The sequence below is a fragment of the Balaenoptera acutorostrata genome, chromosome 7 (genome assembly GCF_949987535.1).
Source record: "Balaenoptera acutorostrata chromosome 7, mBalAcu1.1, whole genome shotgun sequence".
NCBI classification, from domain to species: Eukaryota; Metazoa; Chordata; class Mammalia; order Artiodactyla; family Balaenopteridae; genus Balaenoptera; species Balaenoptera acutorostrata.
In genome coordinates this window covers 61070168-61088578 of record NC_080070.1, presented here as the reverse complement: position 1 = coordinate 61088578, position 18411 = coordinate 61070168, and the positions used below count along the sequence as shown (strand labels likewise).

General features: G+C 36.6%; 1 protein-coding gene and 1 long non-coding RNA gene across 6 annotated transcripts in view; one reads left to right on the top strand and one right to left on the bottom strand.

Moving 5' to 3' along the window:
* The window catches only part of DYNC1I1 (dynein cytoplasmic 1 intermediate chain 1), a 336428-nt gene that overhangs the window by 4337 nt on the left and 313680 nt on the right, over nt 1-18411 (bottom strand). For all 5 annotated transcript variants that reach the window (XM_057550171.1, XM_057550173.1, XM_057550172.1 and 2 more), the window contains one exon: nt 16093-16218. In XM_057550171.1, the coding sequence (XP_057406154.1) occupies nt 16093-16218 (126 nt within the window). The remainder of the gene's footprint in view (nt 1-16092; nt 16219-18411) is intronic.
* LOC130708602 (uncharacterized) lies at nt 1048-14564 on the top strand. Its single transcript, XR_009008860.1, has 3 exons — nt 1048-1120; nt 2976-3254; nt 11815-14564. It is a non-coding gene; the product is annotated as an uncharacterized LOC130708602 (long non-coding RNA).

Genomic DNA, 18411 nt, shown 5'->3' with positions numbered 1-18411 from the left:
ATCTCTATGTCTTCTTTGGAGAAATGTCTATTTAGGTCTTCTGCCCATTTCTTTGATTGGGTTGTTTGGTTTTTTTGATACTGACTTGTATGAGCCATTTGTATGTTTTTGATTAACCCCCTGTCAGTTGCAGCATTTGTAAATATTTTCTCCCATTCCATAGGCTGTGTTTTCATTTTGTTGATGGTTTCCTTTGCTGTTATAGAAGTTTAGGTCTGATTAGGTCCCATTTGTTTATTTTTGCTTTTATTTCTTTTGCCTTGGGGGATTGATCTAAGAAAATATTGCTATGATTTATGTCAGAGAATGTTTTGCCTACGCTCTCTTCTAGGAGTTTTATGGTGTCATGTCTTATATTTAGTTCTTTAAACCATTTTGAGTTTATTTTTGTGTATGGTATGAGGGATATTGTAATTTCATTGATTTACATGTTGTCCAGCTTTCTCAGCCCCACTTGTTGAAGAGACTGTCTTTTCTCCATTGTATATTCTTGGCTCCTTTGTCATAGATTAATTGACTGTAGGTGTATGAGTTTATTTCTAGGCTCTCTATTCTGTTCCATTAATCTATGCCTGTTTTTTGTGCCAATACCATGCTGTTTTGATTACTATTGCTATGTAGTACAGTCTGAAGTCTGGAAGGGTTATGTCTCCTGCTTTGTTCTTTTTCCTCAGGATTGCTTTGGCAATTCTGGGTCTTTTGTGGGTCCATGTAAATTTTAGGATTTGTTCTAGTTCTGTGAAAAATGTCATGGGTATTTTGATAGGGATTGCATTAAAGCTGTAGATTGCTTTGGATAGTATGGCCATTTTAACAATATTAATTCTAATCCAAGAGCATGGATATCTTTCCATTTCTTTGAATCATCTTCAGTTTCCTTTATCAGTGTTTTATAGGTTTCAGCATATACGTGTTTCACCTCCTTGGTTAAGTTTATCCCTAGGTATTTTATATATATATTTATGTTATATAAATATATTTATATATATATATATATATACTTTTTTTTTGGCTGCACCCCACAGTTTGCGGGACCTTAGTTCCCTGACCAGGGACTGAACCCAGGCCCTCAGCAGTGAAAGCACAGAGTCCTAACCACTGGACCACCAGGGAATTCCTGGTAGGTATTTTATATTTTTGATGCTATTTTAAATGGGATTTTTACTTTCTCCTTCTGATATTTCATTGTTAGTGTAAAGAAATGCAACAGATTTCTGTATATTAATCTAAGAATGAATTTTATCAAATTTAAAAGTTTCTGATAAAAATATACCCTACTGTGGAACTACTGTAATACATTTGACCTTTTCCATGGTGATGGAAATAATAGTACTATATTTGTCCTTAAAAATACAGATTCACCGTCACAAAATGTTTCACAGTATTCTAACATATCTTGTCTTTTTGATCTGTGAAAGTTTCATTTAGGTTGGGAAAATATTAGAAGTTTTTTTTTAATTGCTCTGCCAAGCATTTTCCTCTCTAGAATACCATAAACTTCACAGAAAAGTTAGTTTGCTTTGGTTCACACACACAAAATTCTTGATTAGAACAGGATGAGAACACAATTGCTTCTAGAAACTTAAATTTATCTACCTCATCCTATCACACTTTTTCATCTAGCTGACTATAAAAACAATCCAAGATCATCGTAATGTTAGAAGGTGAGGTGCACACTGCCCCATTTTTAGAGTTAAATATCACCATCAGGAAGCACTTTAAGTATAATCTTAGCTTGAATGTGTGAATGTGTATTCACAGGCTGTTTCCACACCCAAAGTAATAATTTTTGGCATCTGAATTACTTGTAGGTAAGACCAAACAGGTGTCCTAACAAACAAGACCACCACTCTTTTCATTTTACATCTTTGGCTGTAAACAGCATCTGTTTGGACAGAACTGTGTCCTTCTTACCCTTGGCAGTTCCTGACTCTTCTCACCTGGTTCTCTCTGATTAGAAATGTCTAGAAAAGAAGTTCATGAGCATAAGTGCATCTGAAACTTTCTCTAGGAGACTTTTAATCCAATCTTACCTTAATCAGTAAGTAGGATAAAAAAACTCTGCTCATGTTTCTTTGACTAAGAAAAAGACTGCTGTCATGCCCTTCTAACTAGCATATATATATCTATTCAATACTGATTTAGTCATCATGGACTGAGTACCAATTATATGGCAGGCACTATGGTAGGACTAAAGATACAGTGATGAATCATTTTGGCATATGATGACTATAAATATTATTGTGTTTTCTTAGGTCAAAATGTGTGGAACTGGCATAGTTTTTTTTTTTTAAACTTTACTGATATTCACAAAGTGAGTCACCTAAAATTTACCTTTGTACAGTGATAACTGCAACATTTCCTGGTATGTGTTGTGTGTCAAGCGAGTAGCAGGGAAGCAAATGGCATGTTAATGGCATGGCTTCAGCATCTCTTCAGGTTTCTATCAAGGCATTAAGGCTAATTCTAGACCATCACTATGGATTTTTTTCCCCCTGAAAATAAGTTTAGAATAATTTTCAAACAATTTACATTTCTGATAGGAAGAATAATCACAAGTTTCTAATGGTGATGAATAATTTCAATTAATTAAAAAACATATTTGAGAAGCACTCTGAAGGAAATAGCCCATAATTATATCAAGGGACTACCATAAAAAAGGGCCCGAAAAATTTGACCAGTATTGTCCTGAATCAAAGTGGATCTGGAAACATTTTCTGCCTTCAGATTCATCCACCAACGTCCACATCCTAGGTCAGAGATGACTCAGATTCTTCTACTGCTTCATCCAGGGTTCACCACTCGCCAGTTTACCACCCACCTTTGCAACTGGATGACTGTTAGAAATTCTAACTTTTTGCTAAATGTATAAAGCATTTTTGTGCCAAAAGCACTCAGGGAGCTGATTCCTGAGATAACAAAATCTTAGCTCTAAGAGTAAGTGCCCTTTTTTTTTTTTTTTTTTAAACACAAAGGTGCTTTATTTCAAGTCCATGCCATCTAAATCTACTGAGTACAGTAACCGGGACTGGAGAGGGGATGTATTAGAACCTAAACAACAACAACGACACCAGGACGTTCGCCCCTTGCACTGCGAATCTTAGTCCAGAGCACAGCTCCAAAACCGGGGACGCCACCGCCCTGACCCTGTCCAGGCCTTAACTGAGAGAGATGAAGGTGCCGGAGGGAGAACGGAGCGTGAAGCGTGCTTCTCAGGGAGGAGACTGGCTTGCCAGCGCACGGATTCTAGTGAAGTAAGTGCCTCTTATAGATATGATATGACCATATATTTACAGCCGGGGGAACTAAGGCCAAAGGTAGTTTCTGAAGCAGTAATTTGGCCCTGAGGAGGAGGTAAAATGAACCTTAGATTTGGACAGGAAACTTAAGTCCTGCTTTCATCTTGGTTACTGGCCATGGTCAGGCACTTAACCTCTCACTGCCTCAATTGTAAAATGGGGATGATGGTGTCTGACCCATTTATCAAAAGAGATGTGGAGAGGATGAGAAAGGTAATCTAAGTGAAGAAAGTACTACTATGAGTTCAACACAGAATAGTCATGCATTCTTGTTCTTTGAACAGTTACTCAGATTGAACATGTTCCTAAAAATCACATATGTGAGTGGCATACATATCAATTCTGTATCATTTCTGTGGTTTTGCTTTCTTTAAGAATTAATTCTGATTTTGCTATGTGAGGACATTAAGGAGCAGACCTCTCTTTGACAGGCAGGAAACAGAAGGACAGGGAGCTGAATGATTTGCTCAGGACCATGTAACTTACCACATGTCAGTGTGGGCAACCAGGAGCCTCACCCCTTTAGGAAATGCCAGCACACCACGGCACAATGGCAGGCAGGTAATGTGTTTTGAGTCACCTGCTAAAAGATTCTAAACATTTTTAATCTTCTAAGATTCCTGGAAGATGTAAAGGTCAGAAATACAAAGCAAAATTGCAAAAGTAGTGGAAAAATTCATGAAAATTGATCATTTTCATCCTCCCCCTTCAGCCCCCTAGTTCTGAGGCTGTGTCATGGGTCTCCCCCCCTCCCCCTGCCTGAATGGAATGGAGGATGCCCCAAGATCCTGCCCTACCCCATCCCCAAATAACTAATTAGGCTCACCACTGGGTGTCTTGAGAATGGAGCCAGGATTGACTTTTTTCCACCTCAGACAGCACCCAGATATGGTTTCTTTCACAGCTCTGCCAGTAATTTCCTGGGTGTCCTTAGGAAATGTATGTTTTAACATCTCAGATCTTCACTTCATTTGTGAGAAAAAGGAATTTTGCCACTAACTCCTAGGACCATTGTGAATATTAAACAAGATCTCCCCCCAGATATAAAAAGCTTAAGCTCAGTGTTTTTGGCACATTATAAACCCCAGATAAATGATGTTGTTTGCCCTATATTTTTCCTTCTTAATGTTAATTCCCTCTCCTCCAATTTTTTTCTTTTCACTTCCTTCCCTCTTTTCTTTCTTCCATTTTCTTCTTTTCACCTACATAGAGCACTGCATTTTTTAGAAGTACACCTTAGATTTGATCATATTTGCTTTCTTAAAAACCCATACAAATCATTTCCTAGATAGCTATTATTACATGTATGACTAAGTTTCACGAACTGGGTGTGGGGAAAGGGGTCTTTCAGATCACAAGAAAAATCCTGTCAGAGGACGTTTTGTTAATTTAAAAATCAAATTTCAAGTATAATTAATTACTCCTTGTAAATATACACATACACACATACACATGCATCTTTTTCATTTTTCAAATATGACCAGTACAGCTTTATCAAGCTATTTTTAAAAAAAAAAATTTTTTTTTATAAATTTATTTATTTACTTATTTTTGGCTGTGTTGGGTCTTCATTGCTGTGTACGGGCTTTCTCTAGTTGTAGCCAGCAGGGGCTACACTTGATCGTGGTGCACAGGCTTCTCATTGTGGTGGCTTCTCTTGTTGTGGAGCATGGACTGTAGGTGCACGGGCTTCAGTAATTGTGGCACGTGGGCTCAGTAGTTGTGGCTTGCAGGCTCTAGGCTCTAGGGTGCAGGCTCAGTAGTTGTGGCGCACAGGCTTAGTTGCTCCGCGGTATGTGGGATCTTCCCGGACCAGGGCTCGGACCCGTGTCCCCTGCATTGGCAGGCAGAGTCTCAATCACTGCGCCACCAGGGAAGCCCAAGCTATTTCCTTTTTATGGCACTTTCTATGGGGGGAGTCTGCATTTTTAGCTCAAGTTGTAAGGCCTTGTAACCACTGAACATGCTGTTATAAAAATCAAATGACTTTTTATAACCAGGGTTAAGCACACAAATATCATTCATGTGTCCCTTTTTATAAGCACATGGCTAACCATTCTAAACAGTCCTCAGTCAAGCCTCCCTCATTTGTTAGTAATTTTAAAGGGTTTATAGTACCTAGCAGCTGATTTTAAATAGCTGCATTATCTGCAGTAACTCCTACCAGCCCAATGCTGTATTTTTTATGTTAAAAGTGTCTCAGGCATTGCCTAGTATAAAAGCAGGTTACTTTTTAAAAATATCTTGGATAATTAAGACAGAAAAGCATTCTGTAATTTCAGTGTGCCCTGCTTAACGTATCTGAGAAACCAAACAAATTAAAATGAGGAGGACTCCCGGTTTCAGGATGAATGTTCCAGGATGTGCGGTTCAGCAGCATCTTTGTAATCTTTCAATTAAATGGAGTCATTAAAAAAAAAAAAGTCTGAGACAATTATGTTAACCATGGATTCCAAAGAGATACACAATTCAGCTCCTGTATTAACCTAAAAACGAACGTTTTCTTTAAAACGATATCTTACGAATTACCTTTTCACTTTAATGCACACTGATTTTGTTGTTCTTGTTGCTAACGCATTTAAAGAAACCGTGGACGTGAACATGGGTTTCCACCGAACAACTGCTAAACCCTTCTAAGCTCTAAAAGCTTTTTAAAAAGTACACCTGTCAATGGCACCCCAATTCAGCAGATTGCATACTTACTGGTGTACAAACACACATTTGTGTTCAGAGGAAGCCTATATTTTTTAGGACACTTCCCTTTGCCACACACACAGAGGGAAGCAAAGCGGGAGGTAATAAGCAATGAAACAGCCGCCAGAACAGAACGAGACCAAGCTCCGCTGTATTTAACTCTTGGGAGAGTCTAGCATCACTGGTAACAATGGATGGAAACCACGAACCAAAATTCCAAGCCAGAATGCAGTAGACAGAGCGCATTAAGTATACTACAGTGCTCCACCACGAAAAGATATACTGTGTGGTAACTTAGTATTTAGAGCAGTTTTAGAGAAGTCCAGAAAGTAGAAGTTACATTAGTCTCCGTTCTGTAGCATCTGCTGTTACCAGTCAGTAGGTCAAAATTTCTGTGATATTTAGCATCATGCTAACCTATGGTAGTCTGATGATATGATTATTTTTTGGTTAAGAAAGAATTTCTTTTATCTGAAAATCCCATCTAAGGGAACCCTCTATCCACCCATGAAGCTTGAGATCTTTCTGCTAAAGTTCTCTTCCTAGTATCTTTAAATGAGTGGTTGACTTTTATAGCATGTTTGTTAGAACAATACTTTTAAAAAATCCATTACCACCCAATTAAGGAAAAAAATAAAGTTAGGACATAAAAGTCAAAAGTAAACCAACAAATATGAGTCTATATCAATTTCAATAAGCCAGCAAACATTGAAGGAAATAATTTTAAACATTATTCTTAAAAAGTGAACGTTAGAACTATTCCTCATGTTAAAATTTAGCATCATGGGAAGCATGACAAAATTCTGAAGTTTTTACCTGAGGGGGGAAAAAAACCACACAGCTGAAAAAGAGTTAATTCACTATGGCTTAAAGATGACCTTGTTCACATCTGTATTAAAATCTTGTCACTCTCTTTTCTTTAGAAATGTCTTAAGCATTATTTTTCTATTATTTAGAACAATCTATTTCTCTGTCCAAAAGATGGAAAAAATTGCTAAAAGCATTGGCTGATGGGCAACAATGGAACATAAACTTTTTAAACTTCACTACCATTCTTTGTCCATAACTCAAAAGATCAAGAAACTGACAGGGGAATGAAAAAGCATATGCTACACAAACTGATCTCTCATACCAGCTGACTAAACATATATCCTTTCTCTTTCTGATATTAACTATAGGTTTTCTAGTAAATTTCTAGCAACCACTGCATCTAAGCAGTTTTGACAAAAAGAAAGCTTATTGCTAAACATCTTAAAAGCAGTTACCAAGGTAATAAAAGAAATGTAATTCCCTCCTACTGAATGTTTGGGCATAAAAGAGGTATTTTTATAATGTAGTTCATGATTTACCATATTTATAGTGTCCAAAAAAAGCACAATGAAAAAGCATTTTTCCAGTGGTTTGACAACTATTTGAATAAACTGTTCCTCTTTTGTTACCTCTAGTGACCAACTGCTCACTTTTAAAAGCAAAGGAGGGGAGAGTGACTGGGATAGAGACCAGAAAGGAACGACAAGCACCCTTTTCTAAATATATTTTCTATGTATCTTTTACCACGCAAATATAGTTAAACGATTATTTTTCCTGTCCATTCATCTATAGCCACAGTGGAGGCTGCCCTCTGAACACTTCACACCATGAAGCTTTTCCTTAACCTTCAACTTTCACATGTGAAACATTCATTCACCGAATTATTTACTGAGTTCCTGTTATGTGCCAGGCACTGTGCTAGGCCAGGTTATCCTGTTCCAATAGACAACTGGCAGGTACCTATGTTTCTGTGGATGTGGCACTCTAAAGATCAGAAAAACTCTACTGAGGAATGTGATTAGCCAAAGGAGGGCTGCCAAACTGATTTTTTCCCCTAAGTCAAAGGGTGCCTAGTTTTTAGGATACTAGAAGATGTTCACTTTTTACCTAAGGGTCCTTAATGCCAAGACAAATAAAAATAGAAGATCCAGTCAAAATGTTGAGAAAGTATTGGCTGGCCATGAGGACAAAGATCTTAGGGAATGGACCACTGATCAGTTTTATCTGCCAGCCTAAAAAGTAAGAGTGCAAACTTTCTTCTACAATGTTAAGCTTTGATATTCCCTAAATGATTGATAAATAATTCATGTTTTAAAATGGAAAAGATGTTCTGATAGCTGACATTCTCAAAAATTCATGCAAACCTTCCTTGAAAGTAGAATATAATGATTCATTCACTTCCTCCCTTTGTAAGTCCAGCCTATATGGCATATAAATATTTATACATTGACATGTATAGGCAGATATTTGATTTCATATTCTATTTTAGATATACCAATAGTAACACACATACTCGCAGAAGAAACAAATAACTCTTCATTTCTATACAGGCCAGTGTTAATCTAGACTCACATATGGCTGAAGCAGCTTCATGCTCGGCTGGTCTAAGCTGTGATTTGAGGCTACTGTTCCAAGCAGTAATTTTTCAAGATAAAATTTAGCAGTTTTGAAATTCTAAAACTAAACACAATTTTGTTAGACATAAAAAAAAATTAACACTATAATTAATGACTGCTTCAAAATCCAAACTGCTATTGAAGATGACAGTTTGAAACCACAAAAGAATCATAAAGATGATTAATCATACAAACTGATACTTGTTTCAGAAGGTTTATATTCAAAGACCATTTATCACCAAAATGGGAATATATTAATTTCATTGAATATTGCAGATTACTCTGCACACATTAATTTGGTTTTTTTTTAAATTAGATATTATTAGTGTTTTCATTTAATCAACTACTCCATAATATATAAAAGTCATTAAGTATTATCAATTCAGAAAAAAAGTGGCTTGAAAATATATTTAAATCCATTTTTATACACGAATGCTACCTGAATAAGCACACTATTTATATAATAATTAGTTTAATCATGGTCTTTTACATATGTAATTATCAAAATAAAAGCCACTGTGACTACATTCACTATAAGATAAATAATTATAACATTAATTGGAATAGCACTTTTCCTTTTCTTTTTACAACACTTTTCCTAGAAGAAATCAAGTTAATACTAAAATTATAATCGTCTATTTTAATCAGATTATTTTATTTCAAATACATATAATTTATTATGACAAGGAAATGATTATTTCAAAGTAGCTTATTTTATATAATTATATTTATTAGCACCCCAAATCTGCCCATACAAATACATGCCTTTGTGCTTTTGACTTAACTGCACAGGTTTGTGGCTATGATAATAAAAATTCAGGTTAAAAACTGAAAAGTCCAGTTGAAAAATCCCAAATGTTTTGCTTCTGTGTCATCAAATATCTAGATATTACTGGCAGAACCAAGTATCTGGATTTTCAGTTTTTATCTGGATTTTGGCATCACAGAATAGTTTATGCCAAAGTCTTTTCCATGGAGGGAAAAACCAAAAGAAGTGTTTAGTATCAGCAAAAGATAAAAATATCGTTTATCCACTGAAGAATAAGCTAGTACTTAAAAGACCTTCAAGAGTCTAGCAACTTATGGCCACACTCACTTAATGAGAAACACAAGTGTTTTGGGTGATTATGACTGGACTCTGGTAAGCTGAGCCTAGCTCTGCCCTTCTCTTCTGGAGGCTGCCAGAGCTTAGCTATGCTATCAGGCTCGTCATCAGCAGGGGATAATGGCCTTCGTAGAGCACAATAATTAAATCGACTGATTTCGAGTGCAGTTCTTTTTCATTAAGGAACTCTTATTTGAATCAACCCCCAAATTTCAGTTTAACTTCTTATTTTGTGTTCTGCATTCCCCCCTTCCCCACGGAGGAGGATTATTTATATTCAGGGCACAAATTCCTGTGGAAAACTGATGTAGGCACTGTCCTACTGGAAAACATGAAATCGTTCCACAAAACGAACAATTATTGCCTCAAGTGTAATCCGCTTAAAAACCATACATGTATTGTTATTTATTTTGTGTTGCTCAAACCCTTTTTGACTCCCAGTACTTCCAGTTTATCAGGTGCTCCTATGTAGAACTGCTATTTAAGCTGCAAGGAAAATGGCTCATGGAATCGCTTTCCTTTTATTCTTATTCTAGCTGGCTATGAGAATGGTTTGAGGCACATTTTAATAGTCCTCATACATTATACCTTGACCATCATTCCAAAGTATATTGCATAAGTCATTTTTCCTATTGGGAATCCAAGTAAACTTTTCATTCTAATTTTTAATTTCAGCCTTAAAATATATTCAAATAAACATTTAGCAACTAAGATCCGATGCAGCCAAAAATAAATAAATAAATAAATAAATCTTTTAAAAGAATGACCATTTAAATTCATGCTTACGGTTTTAGCAGTTGCATTTGATCTCTCATATTCTCCTGCCTTTTTCCTTTCTAAAAATTTTTCAAGGCCTTTTTAACACATTGACAAATGTATTGTATTTATTAAAATTTGTAATAAAATGACTGCCATTCTTTTGGCCCCAAAGAGTCATATCAAACAAGCTATATGAAATGTTGCCAAAGCTCAGGGTTAAACTTTAAAGATTAATACACATTTCCTTAGGTAATTAGTGAATGGGATACCAAGCAAATAAAGCTGGGACGAAAAGATTTATTCATCTCCCAAATTACAGTTTTTAAGTTGCCATTTTATTTTTCAGATTCTACTTTAAGCTGAAACGATTTTGGAATTTTATCATTTGACTACTGTAGAAACATAATCAGGGATTTGAAACTTATGAGTATCTATCACAACTGAAAACAATCTTCTCTAGAAGAGGTTAATGGAAAAAGAAATAATAGGAGGTGGAAGATAAACTGCTTCTTTCACAACTGGTGCTGCAAACAGCATTCTAACTAATTCAGATAAGCAGCAAACATAGTTGTTAGGGGATATTTATGACAGCTGCATCTGTGTGACAGCAATGAAGCATTAACAATGGCAACGGGCTTTCTATAAAACACATCTGCAAGACAGACAGACAGGTAGCTAGGCTGACTATCAATCATCAGGACACGTGAATAATTCTATCCTCACTGGCCCATGTGCTGTTAAAATCAGCTCCGTATGGATATATATAGATAGAAAAGCTTGCTATTCGGTAAAGAGCCACAGCAGTGAGTAATTTTTATTTTTAATTCTTAAGAATATGTGTGTTCACACATCATTTTAAAAAATCCAACAATGATTAACAGGTCTCTGTGAGTGTATTCTGAAGAAGAATACACTCAACATTTTCAGGTTATATTTGTAGTTAATTTATGACTTGTTATCTTACCCATCTTTCAATTAATTTAATGGGATCATACAGCTCCAAAACAAACAGATCGCATCCCACAGTTTGGGGAGCAAAATCCTGGAAACTTATTCAAGAGCTAGGCTCATTTTTAAATTTAGATCTTAGAAAATTTAAATGGTGCATGCAACCACTGTCTATTTAAGTAACTGTTAAGATGCATGAATAGAATAAAAATTATAGCCAAATAATAAAAGGGGTCTTCTCTTTCACTGAATTCACATAACTTCCATTTATGCTAATGGGAGTTAAGCACCTGCTCTGCAAAGAAAATAGACCCCTATCTGTGAAAATAAACGTGTACAGTATATTTTCCAGATACAATGCTCAAATCAGACAACCAAAAACGTATGCTATATAAACAAAGCATCATGTGGCCTACCTGAGAACACTTCTGTTTTATATTTTACTTCCTTAGTCGTAGACCTTGAGATATTACTCATGCCTTTGCTATTTAAATGTACCAGAAAGAAAAAAAAAAAAAGGATGGACAAACTCAATCTGGTGATTTCAGTGAGCTCATACACAATCCTCTGTTTACCCCTTCAGAAGTTCATAATAAATTGCATCAGTAAATCTGGATTCGAGCCACTGCTCTCGGCCATCATGTTAGAAGTCATGGAGGACAACTGTACGTAAGAGAGGAGGGCATGGCACTGTGCTGGGACCCGCTGCAGCAGCTGCAGCCTCAGCTGGGACAGGAGATGAGGCAGACGACTGTTAACGACTGTGACACCAGAGTCCCTTGCTGCAGCGCCCTTCTGGCTGAGCGTGAGGTCTCCCAGGAAGGCGCGTCTACCTGGACTTGAATGGAGCTCTCTCCACTGGCAGTCACAGAAGTCACAGAACCTTATCAGGAGGTTCTTGACCACGAGGTGGACAGAGAAAGGCTGCTCCTCTCGACTCCACCTGAAGTAGGCATCATAGAGATCCTTCCCAAAACTCTAAAGTATGATATACTTTCAGTTAAAATATGATGTGATCCAAAGAGGGTTGTGGGGAGCTACATTAGAATATCCACCAAATATCCAAATATCATGATATTTAGAATATAATGTCATTGCTATTCTCGTCCAACATTTTTAAATAGTCTTAAGGAATAGGTAATAATAATATCATATGGCATGTACTACAATTAACCCTATCTCTATAAAGATTTCTCCTTCTTCCTAATGGTCTAGGTCAAGGCCAAAATTTTTAATTTCTGATCTGCATTGTGAGTGGTATTGAAAGCAGTACTCTTGTGGACAGGAGGGGATACAGAATTTGAGGGGCCCAGTGCAAAATGGAAACACGGAGCACCTTGTTGAAAAATGTCTTAACAACTGGAAGACAATGACAACAGAGCATTAAACCAAGCTCAGGGCTCCTGTGCGCGGGGCCCTGCGAGACGGCACAGGTGGCACAACCACGAAGCCAGCCTCGCTCTGAAACAGGACCTTACGAGAGATAGCCTGCTGCCCCCTCCTCCCTTCTCCTCAGCCAAACAGAGGTCTCGGTCAAGTAAACCATGGGAGCATGAACGTGAGATGTCCTCCGGTAGACAGACACCAGTTCTGTGTACTGAGGTCCCAAGGAAAATGGAGCAACAAAGTGTCCTCTAAAAACTACCATTTACTTCCTTATACAGATTGTATTGTACGGCTTATCTAAAAGTGTTCCATCTTCTTCCTAGAGGGTTCTGCAAAGCGAGGTTTTCTATCCAAAGGCCAGCGTGACCCTGGTGATGGGCTCGTTTTAATGGGGAGTGGAGGACCAATTTTGAATACAGATAATGGTAGCACTGTCTCCTGGCAATCTGATCCTCAGTGACATATTTTTTCTCTTTCTCTGTATTTTTTCCTTTTAAAATCACTTCCTGCTTAAACCCCTTCGCTCTCGTCAGCTGTGCACCAGTGTTGGATTTGACCTCAAATTCTAGATGGGCCAGGTTGCCCTAAAGGCGCTCTGCCTGGCTTTCTGCAGTGCAGGTGATTAGGAAGGCTGGGGAAGCACTGTTTACGGGGTGCCCTTCTCCTCTAAGGACAGCTGTGCTCTGTCAGGTCTAAGTTGGTGAACGAGACAATAGTAATTACAGTTATGGCAGCTTTTGCCTATGAGCTACCATCTCTCCAAAGTGGGCTTCAGCTAAACTCAGCTGGAGGAGTTGTCTTTCCTTTTGGGACGTGGAACCTCTACAGAGTTGGTCTTCAGAGACTTAGAACAGGCTATAGAGGCAAGCAAAGAGAAACAGAAAAGCACCCCTTTATTTCTCCCCCAAAATACATGTAAGTATTTTTGTAAGGTATTTACAAATTTAAGAGAAAAACTATACTTACAACAAAATTATCTTGTAAAGTCTGAGTTTTTCTGAGCTATAGGTTACTTTTTAGGATCAAACAATACAGAAAGAACTGTTCAAATGTATAGCTTATCCTGATTTTTGGTCGTTCAGAAAAGGGCTAGAAGATTATAATATTACCTACTCTTAATAAAAGAGTATATCCCCCCCCTTTTTTTTTCTGGTAGTGAATTTGTAGGGATAAACAACCCTACAAATTGTTTGGCCTATTATATGTCACAGAGATTTTTTCTATAGCCTGTCTAGACTCCAGACAATAGGTGAGACTGGCCTGGCCTAGAGTTGCAGACATTTCCATAGTCTGTAATGTCCCTTAGAAAAGTAAGGGTAATAATACAAAAATGAAAAACAGCCTGATCTGCTGGTATGATAGGAGAAATATGAGTATGACAACACTTTACAACTTAGAAATGATGACAACAACCTAGGAAGAAGTTTCAGCAGCCATATATCAGCCAAAGCAACTTTTACAAAATCATACATACTCCCCAAATATGAGTCATATTCAAGTAATGTTGTCCAATGGCTATAAAATCACTTTATTGCAGAAAATTCTGCATATATGTTATGTTGTATTTTCTTACTGCCTAGAGGTGGTGTGTGTGAATGTATATTACATATATATGAATATATGACCACAAATTATTTGTGGTCAACATACAGATTTTTCAAAATGCCTTACTTTAAATAAACCAGATTGTTAGACTATTCTGCTTTTCAGCCCTCTTGGATAAAACAATTAATGTTGCATATAATCTTAAGAGAATTAAGGGATGTTATGTATAAGCAAGGGAAGTGGAGAAAAGAGTTTTTAAATTTCATCTATTTTCTACCATTTCGTCTCTGAGCATGTCTCCACACCTATTTTCTCTCCTACCATTGTACTTGTTCTAAATAAAGGAAAGGAGGAGAGAAACCTTTTGTTTCTTTATATTCTCCTTCTTTGCTACCTTTTAAATTTTTTAATAAATGAACCAATGTAGAATACGTGTTTTTGTTGCTTGGTTTTATGATGATGAAGACCATGAAAAAGATGCACTGATTTTAAATATTCATTGAAGAAAATATTGCTTTAAAAATATTGGCAATATTTTTAATTCAGAGGGTATTCTCTTTCTCAAAGACTCCAAACTACGTCAATAGTCACTGGACCATTTGCATCTTCACCACTGGGGATGAATATTAACAGAGTCTTTGTCACTGTTAGAATGACTCAGCTTATGACATCAGGAGTAGTTGAGGGGCGGGGGGGGGGAGTGGCGTCTAATGAAATAGACAGCATGCAGTGAAAACAAGAGATTCTTCTAGCTCTTCTCCTTAGAGTTGTACATCCCCAAACAGAAAACTCCCATCTCTGAAGTCATTTAGTTCCTGTCTCTGGCCGAATTAAAACACACACATACACACACACACACACCAACCAGCTTGTTTCAACACAACCAACTCTACCATATATCATTATCAAAAGATCCATCGTAGAGCAAACCATCTAGGATTGCCACAATTATAGAAAGCTCATTGATGAAACCATAAAGAACCCTTCTCAGTGTGATCAGCTATGCCCGTCCACCAGGCACTCAAAGAGCACTCCCTAGGTCTAGGACATTATATATACAAATGCAGTCTATTTTCCCCCAGAATGCAAATGTTAGATTCATATTACACGAAAACAATTTACACAACACTCTTATTTTGTTTTGCTTGGAAGTTCAATATTTTCTTTGTCTTTAAGAAAAAAACTCTTTAACCTCATCAGAAATGAAGGTTTTCGTCAATACTTTCTCATACAGTAAAAACAAACAGATATGCTTCTGTAAAATTGACTGATAATGTAACATTAAGTATAGTATGAATATTCAAGGAGATTTATATGAAAAAAAAGATGTAGTTTTTTCTTTTGATACGTGCCATGATATTCAGAATGACTTTACATGTCATATAACAGGATAAACCAGAGAAGTATACACTGCATATAATAACTTTGAATATCCTGAAAACGATACGAAGTTCTGATTCGCCTCAGCTTTTTTAATTGGCTACTTTTAATTAAAGAGTAATAGTATATACCTTTTAATTGAACACACCAACTAAAGCTTGACTTTTCAAAGTAAACAACAAATTCCAAATTCAATGTTTGCATGATGAATTTGGCAAACTTTTCATTTTCATGAAACTGGGGGGAAGTGCCACGCTTCATCACAGGATAGCTGGGAATTCTACAGCACTCTGAAAGAAGCCCGATCATTATCTAACGCAGGGTCCTGTGCGTGGAGACGGAAGACCAAATTAGGCCCTGAGGAAGTCTCACTAAACTCCCACTGAAGTCAATGGAAATGTGCAAACGCACTCGAGAGGGCTCTCAGGGCCCACAAGGTGCTGTCAGTAATTTCACTAGGTCTTCAAACCAGATATACAAGCACAAACAAAACAACAAAAAACTGAACAACAAAAACAAAATCAAAACACCCAAACCAAATAACATGTACCTCTCCGACGTCATAGATCCAAATACGGCCTTCTGAGTCCCCAACGGCAACTTCTTTGCCACCTTGAGCCCAACGAACACGGTTTAGGGCAGATGCCCCCTCAATGGCCACACTTGCTGTTGGAACCTGCCAAAGGGGTTACAACAAAGAATCTCTGAATATGAATTTAAATATACGAATTCACAACGATACGTTTAACTGGATGAGTCACCACTGCCTGCGTGTGCATTAAGTACTATATATCCCTTGTGCAGGGGTGAAAAGGATTCACTGTTCTTAAATCATATGCTCCACTGAATTAAAGAGTAGAGAGAAGAGACACTTCAACAAAAAAGGAAAAGAGGGAGAGTCTTTTTCCACAGTCAATGGGCAGTGAGTGACAAATATTTCTTCGGATTATGCAGGGTGCACAAACAACATACAAACACAGCAGCTAAATGGGATACTTCTTGATCAGGTCATGATTTATGGATCAATGGAGGGGGAGATTTCAGGATTTACCAAGATTAAGGACACTGTAAAAGGGGGAATGGGGTATATGGTGGAATAAACGTCATATTAAGGGTCTTCAGGGGAAAGAAATGTATTGACCCCTCAAAACCTTATCAGAGAGGGGATCCTCAGAAGAAGAAAAAGTAAGCAGGTGAAAAACTTCAAAACTGCAAGTTCTCCTTTCTTTTTTCTTTTCTCCCCCCGCCCCCCTTTTTCTTCCTCCTAGCAATACCAAGGTGTAGGAAGTTCTCCATAACTCTGAAAATGTCCTCAGGGTGATATCCTGATAGAATGTAGCACTTACTTGTAGAAAAGGCCTTACATCTCCTTTAATAAACACCTGAAATCTGACAATGTTGATAATTACAATATTAATCATTATTAAAGTGAACCAGAGGTGCTGAAATGGAACCTGCAGTATTTGTTACAAGAACCTTAATATTTGGAAAAAGAATTTTCGTGGGTCTACCCCTCTTTTCATCATCAGTGGTGTAAACACTCATCTTGAAGGTTGGAAGTTTATAACTGATAGAAAGATCAGATCTCCAAGCCTTCTACAAGAAAGTTGAATAGGAAATGACAACAGCCCATTAAAAACGAGAAAAGGTAAATGTTAAAACAAAAAAGGAAAAAAATATATAGTGAAGAGGGCCACCAACATCATCTTATGCCACTGTTTTAAGACCTGTGTCTAATAAACATGTCCTATTAGGATGGAAACACCACATGTACTGTGCCGTAGCTCCCCTGGCATTCTGCTATTCAGGGAATTGAAACCATCTGTTTATATGACATTACTGACCCAATACCTATCTTTAAAATAGCAATAAAAACTCCATCATATGTAAGAATCTATGTTTAAACTTAATCTTGAAATCAATAAAAATTCTTTTACCTACTTAAATCACTGTATGCCAATTGAGAGCAAAAATGTAAAAGTCCGCAGCTCATTTATTTATTTTTTTTAATACACAATTTCTACAATAAAGGGACCCGCTGTGCAGTGCTGGAGACTGAATTTTTAACCAAACTTTTTAAAGGCCAAAACAATGTGAATTTAGTTTGGGCCATAATTCTGTCAATGCACTTTATTATTAGTGTGCTACTCAGCAAAGAAATCTGCGATTCAGCTATAGAGTTTCAGAGTTAACTTTTAACTCCATAATTTAGAGAGATCACACAGGATCCTACTTTCTCTAACGCTAGTTAATATCAGATTTTATCTGTGAAGAATCTCAAAAATTGAATAAAAAGTATTTAATCTTAATATAAATATAATAAATAATCACTCAAAAGAAAGTGATTTTTTGGATACATTTTAAATTATGCCTAAAACATTTTAAAGAATTTTATTTGGAATTAAGTAAAGTAGCAAACTGGAATAATTAATATTTTAACCATTTAAAAATATCTTCTTTTCATAGATATTATAAGTGGTTAAAAAAGAAAAAGGCTATCACAACCTATAACATGTGCTAAAATAATTATCAAATGCATGAAGAAAATGACAAAAATATATTTTATTAGTTTGACTAGTAATGAGCTTTCAGAATTTGATGAATCTATAATGAAAATAATCCATATATTGTCTCTGGCTTTCTTACTCTTGTATCTCAGTTTCATATATATTTTCATATTTTTTTAAAGACTCAATCATTTTAATTGCAAAGACAGGATGTATACACATAATTTACTACATTGTGTAGAGGTCAGTGACACTGAAGTAGGTGAATATGAACTATCCTTGCATAGGAGCAGTCGGAATAACTTGGTTTAAAAGCACAGTATTTTGAACAAGGACAAAGAAACACTGAGACTTCAGGTTTG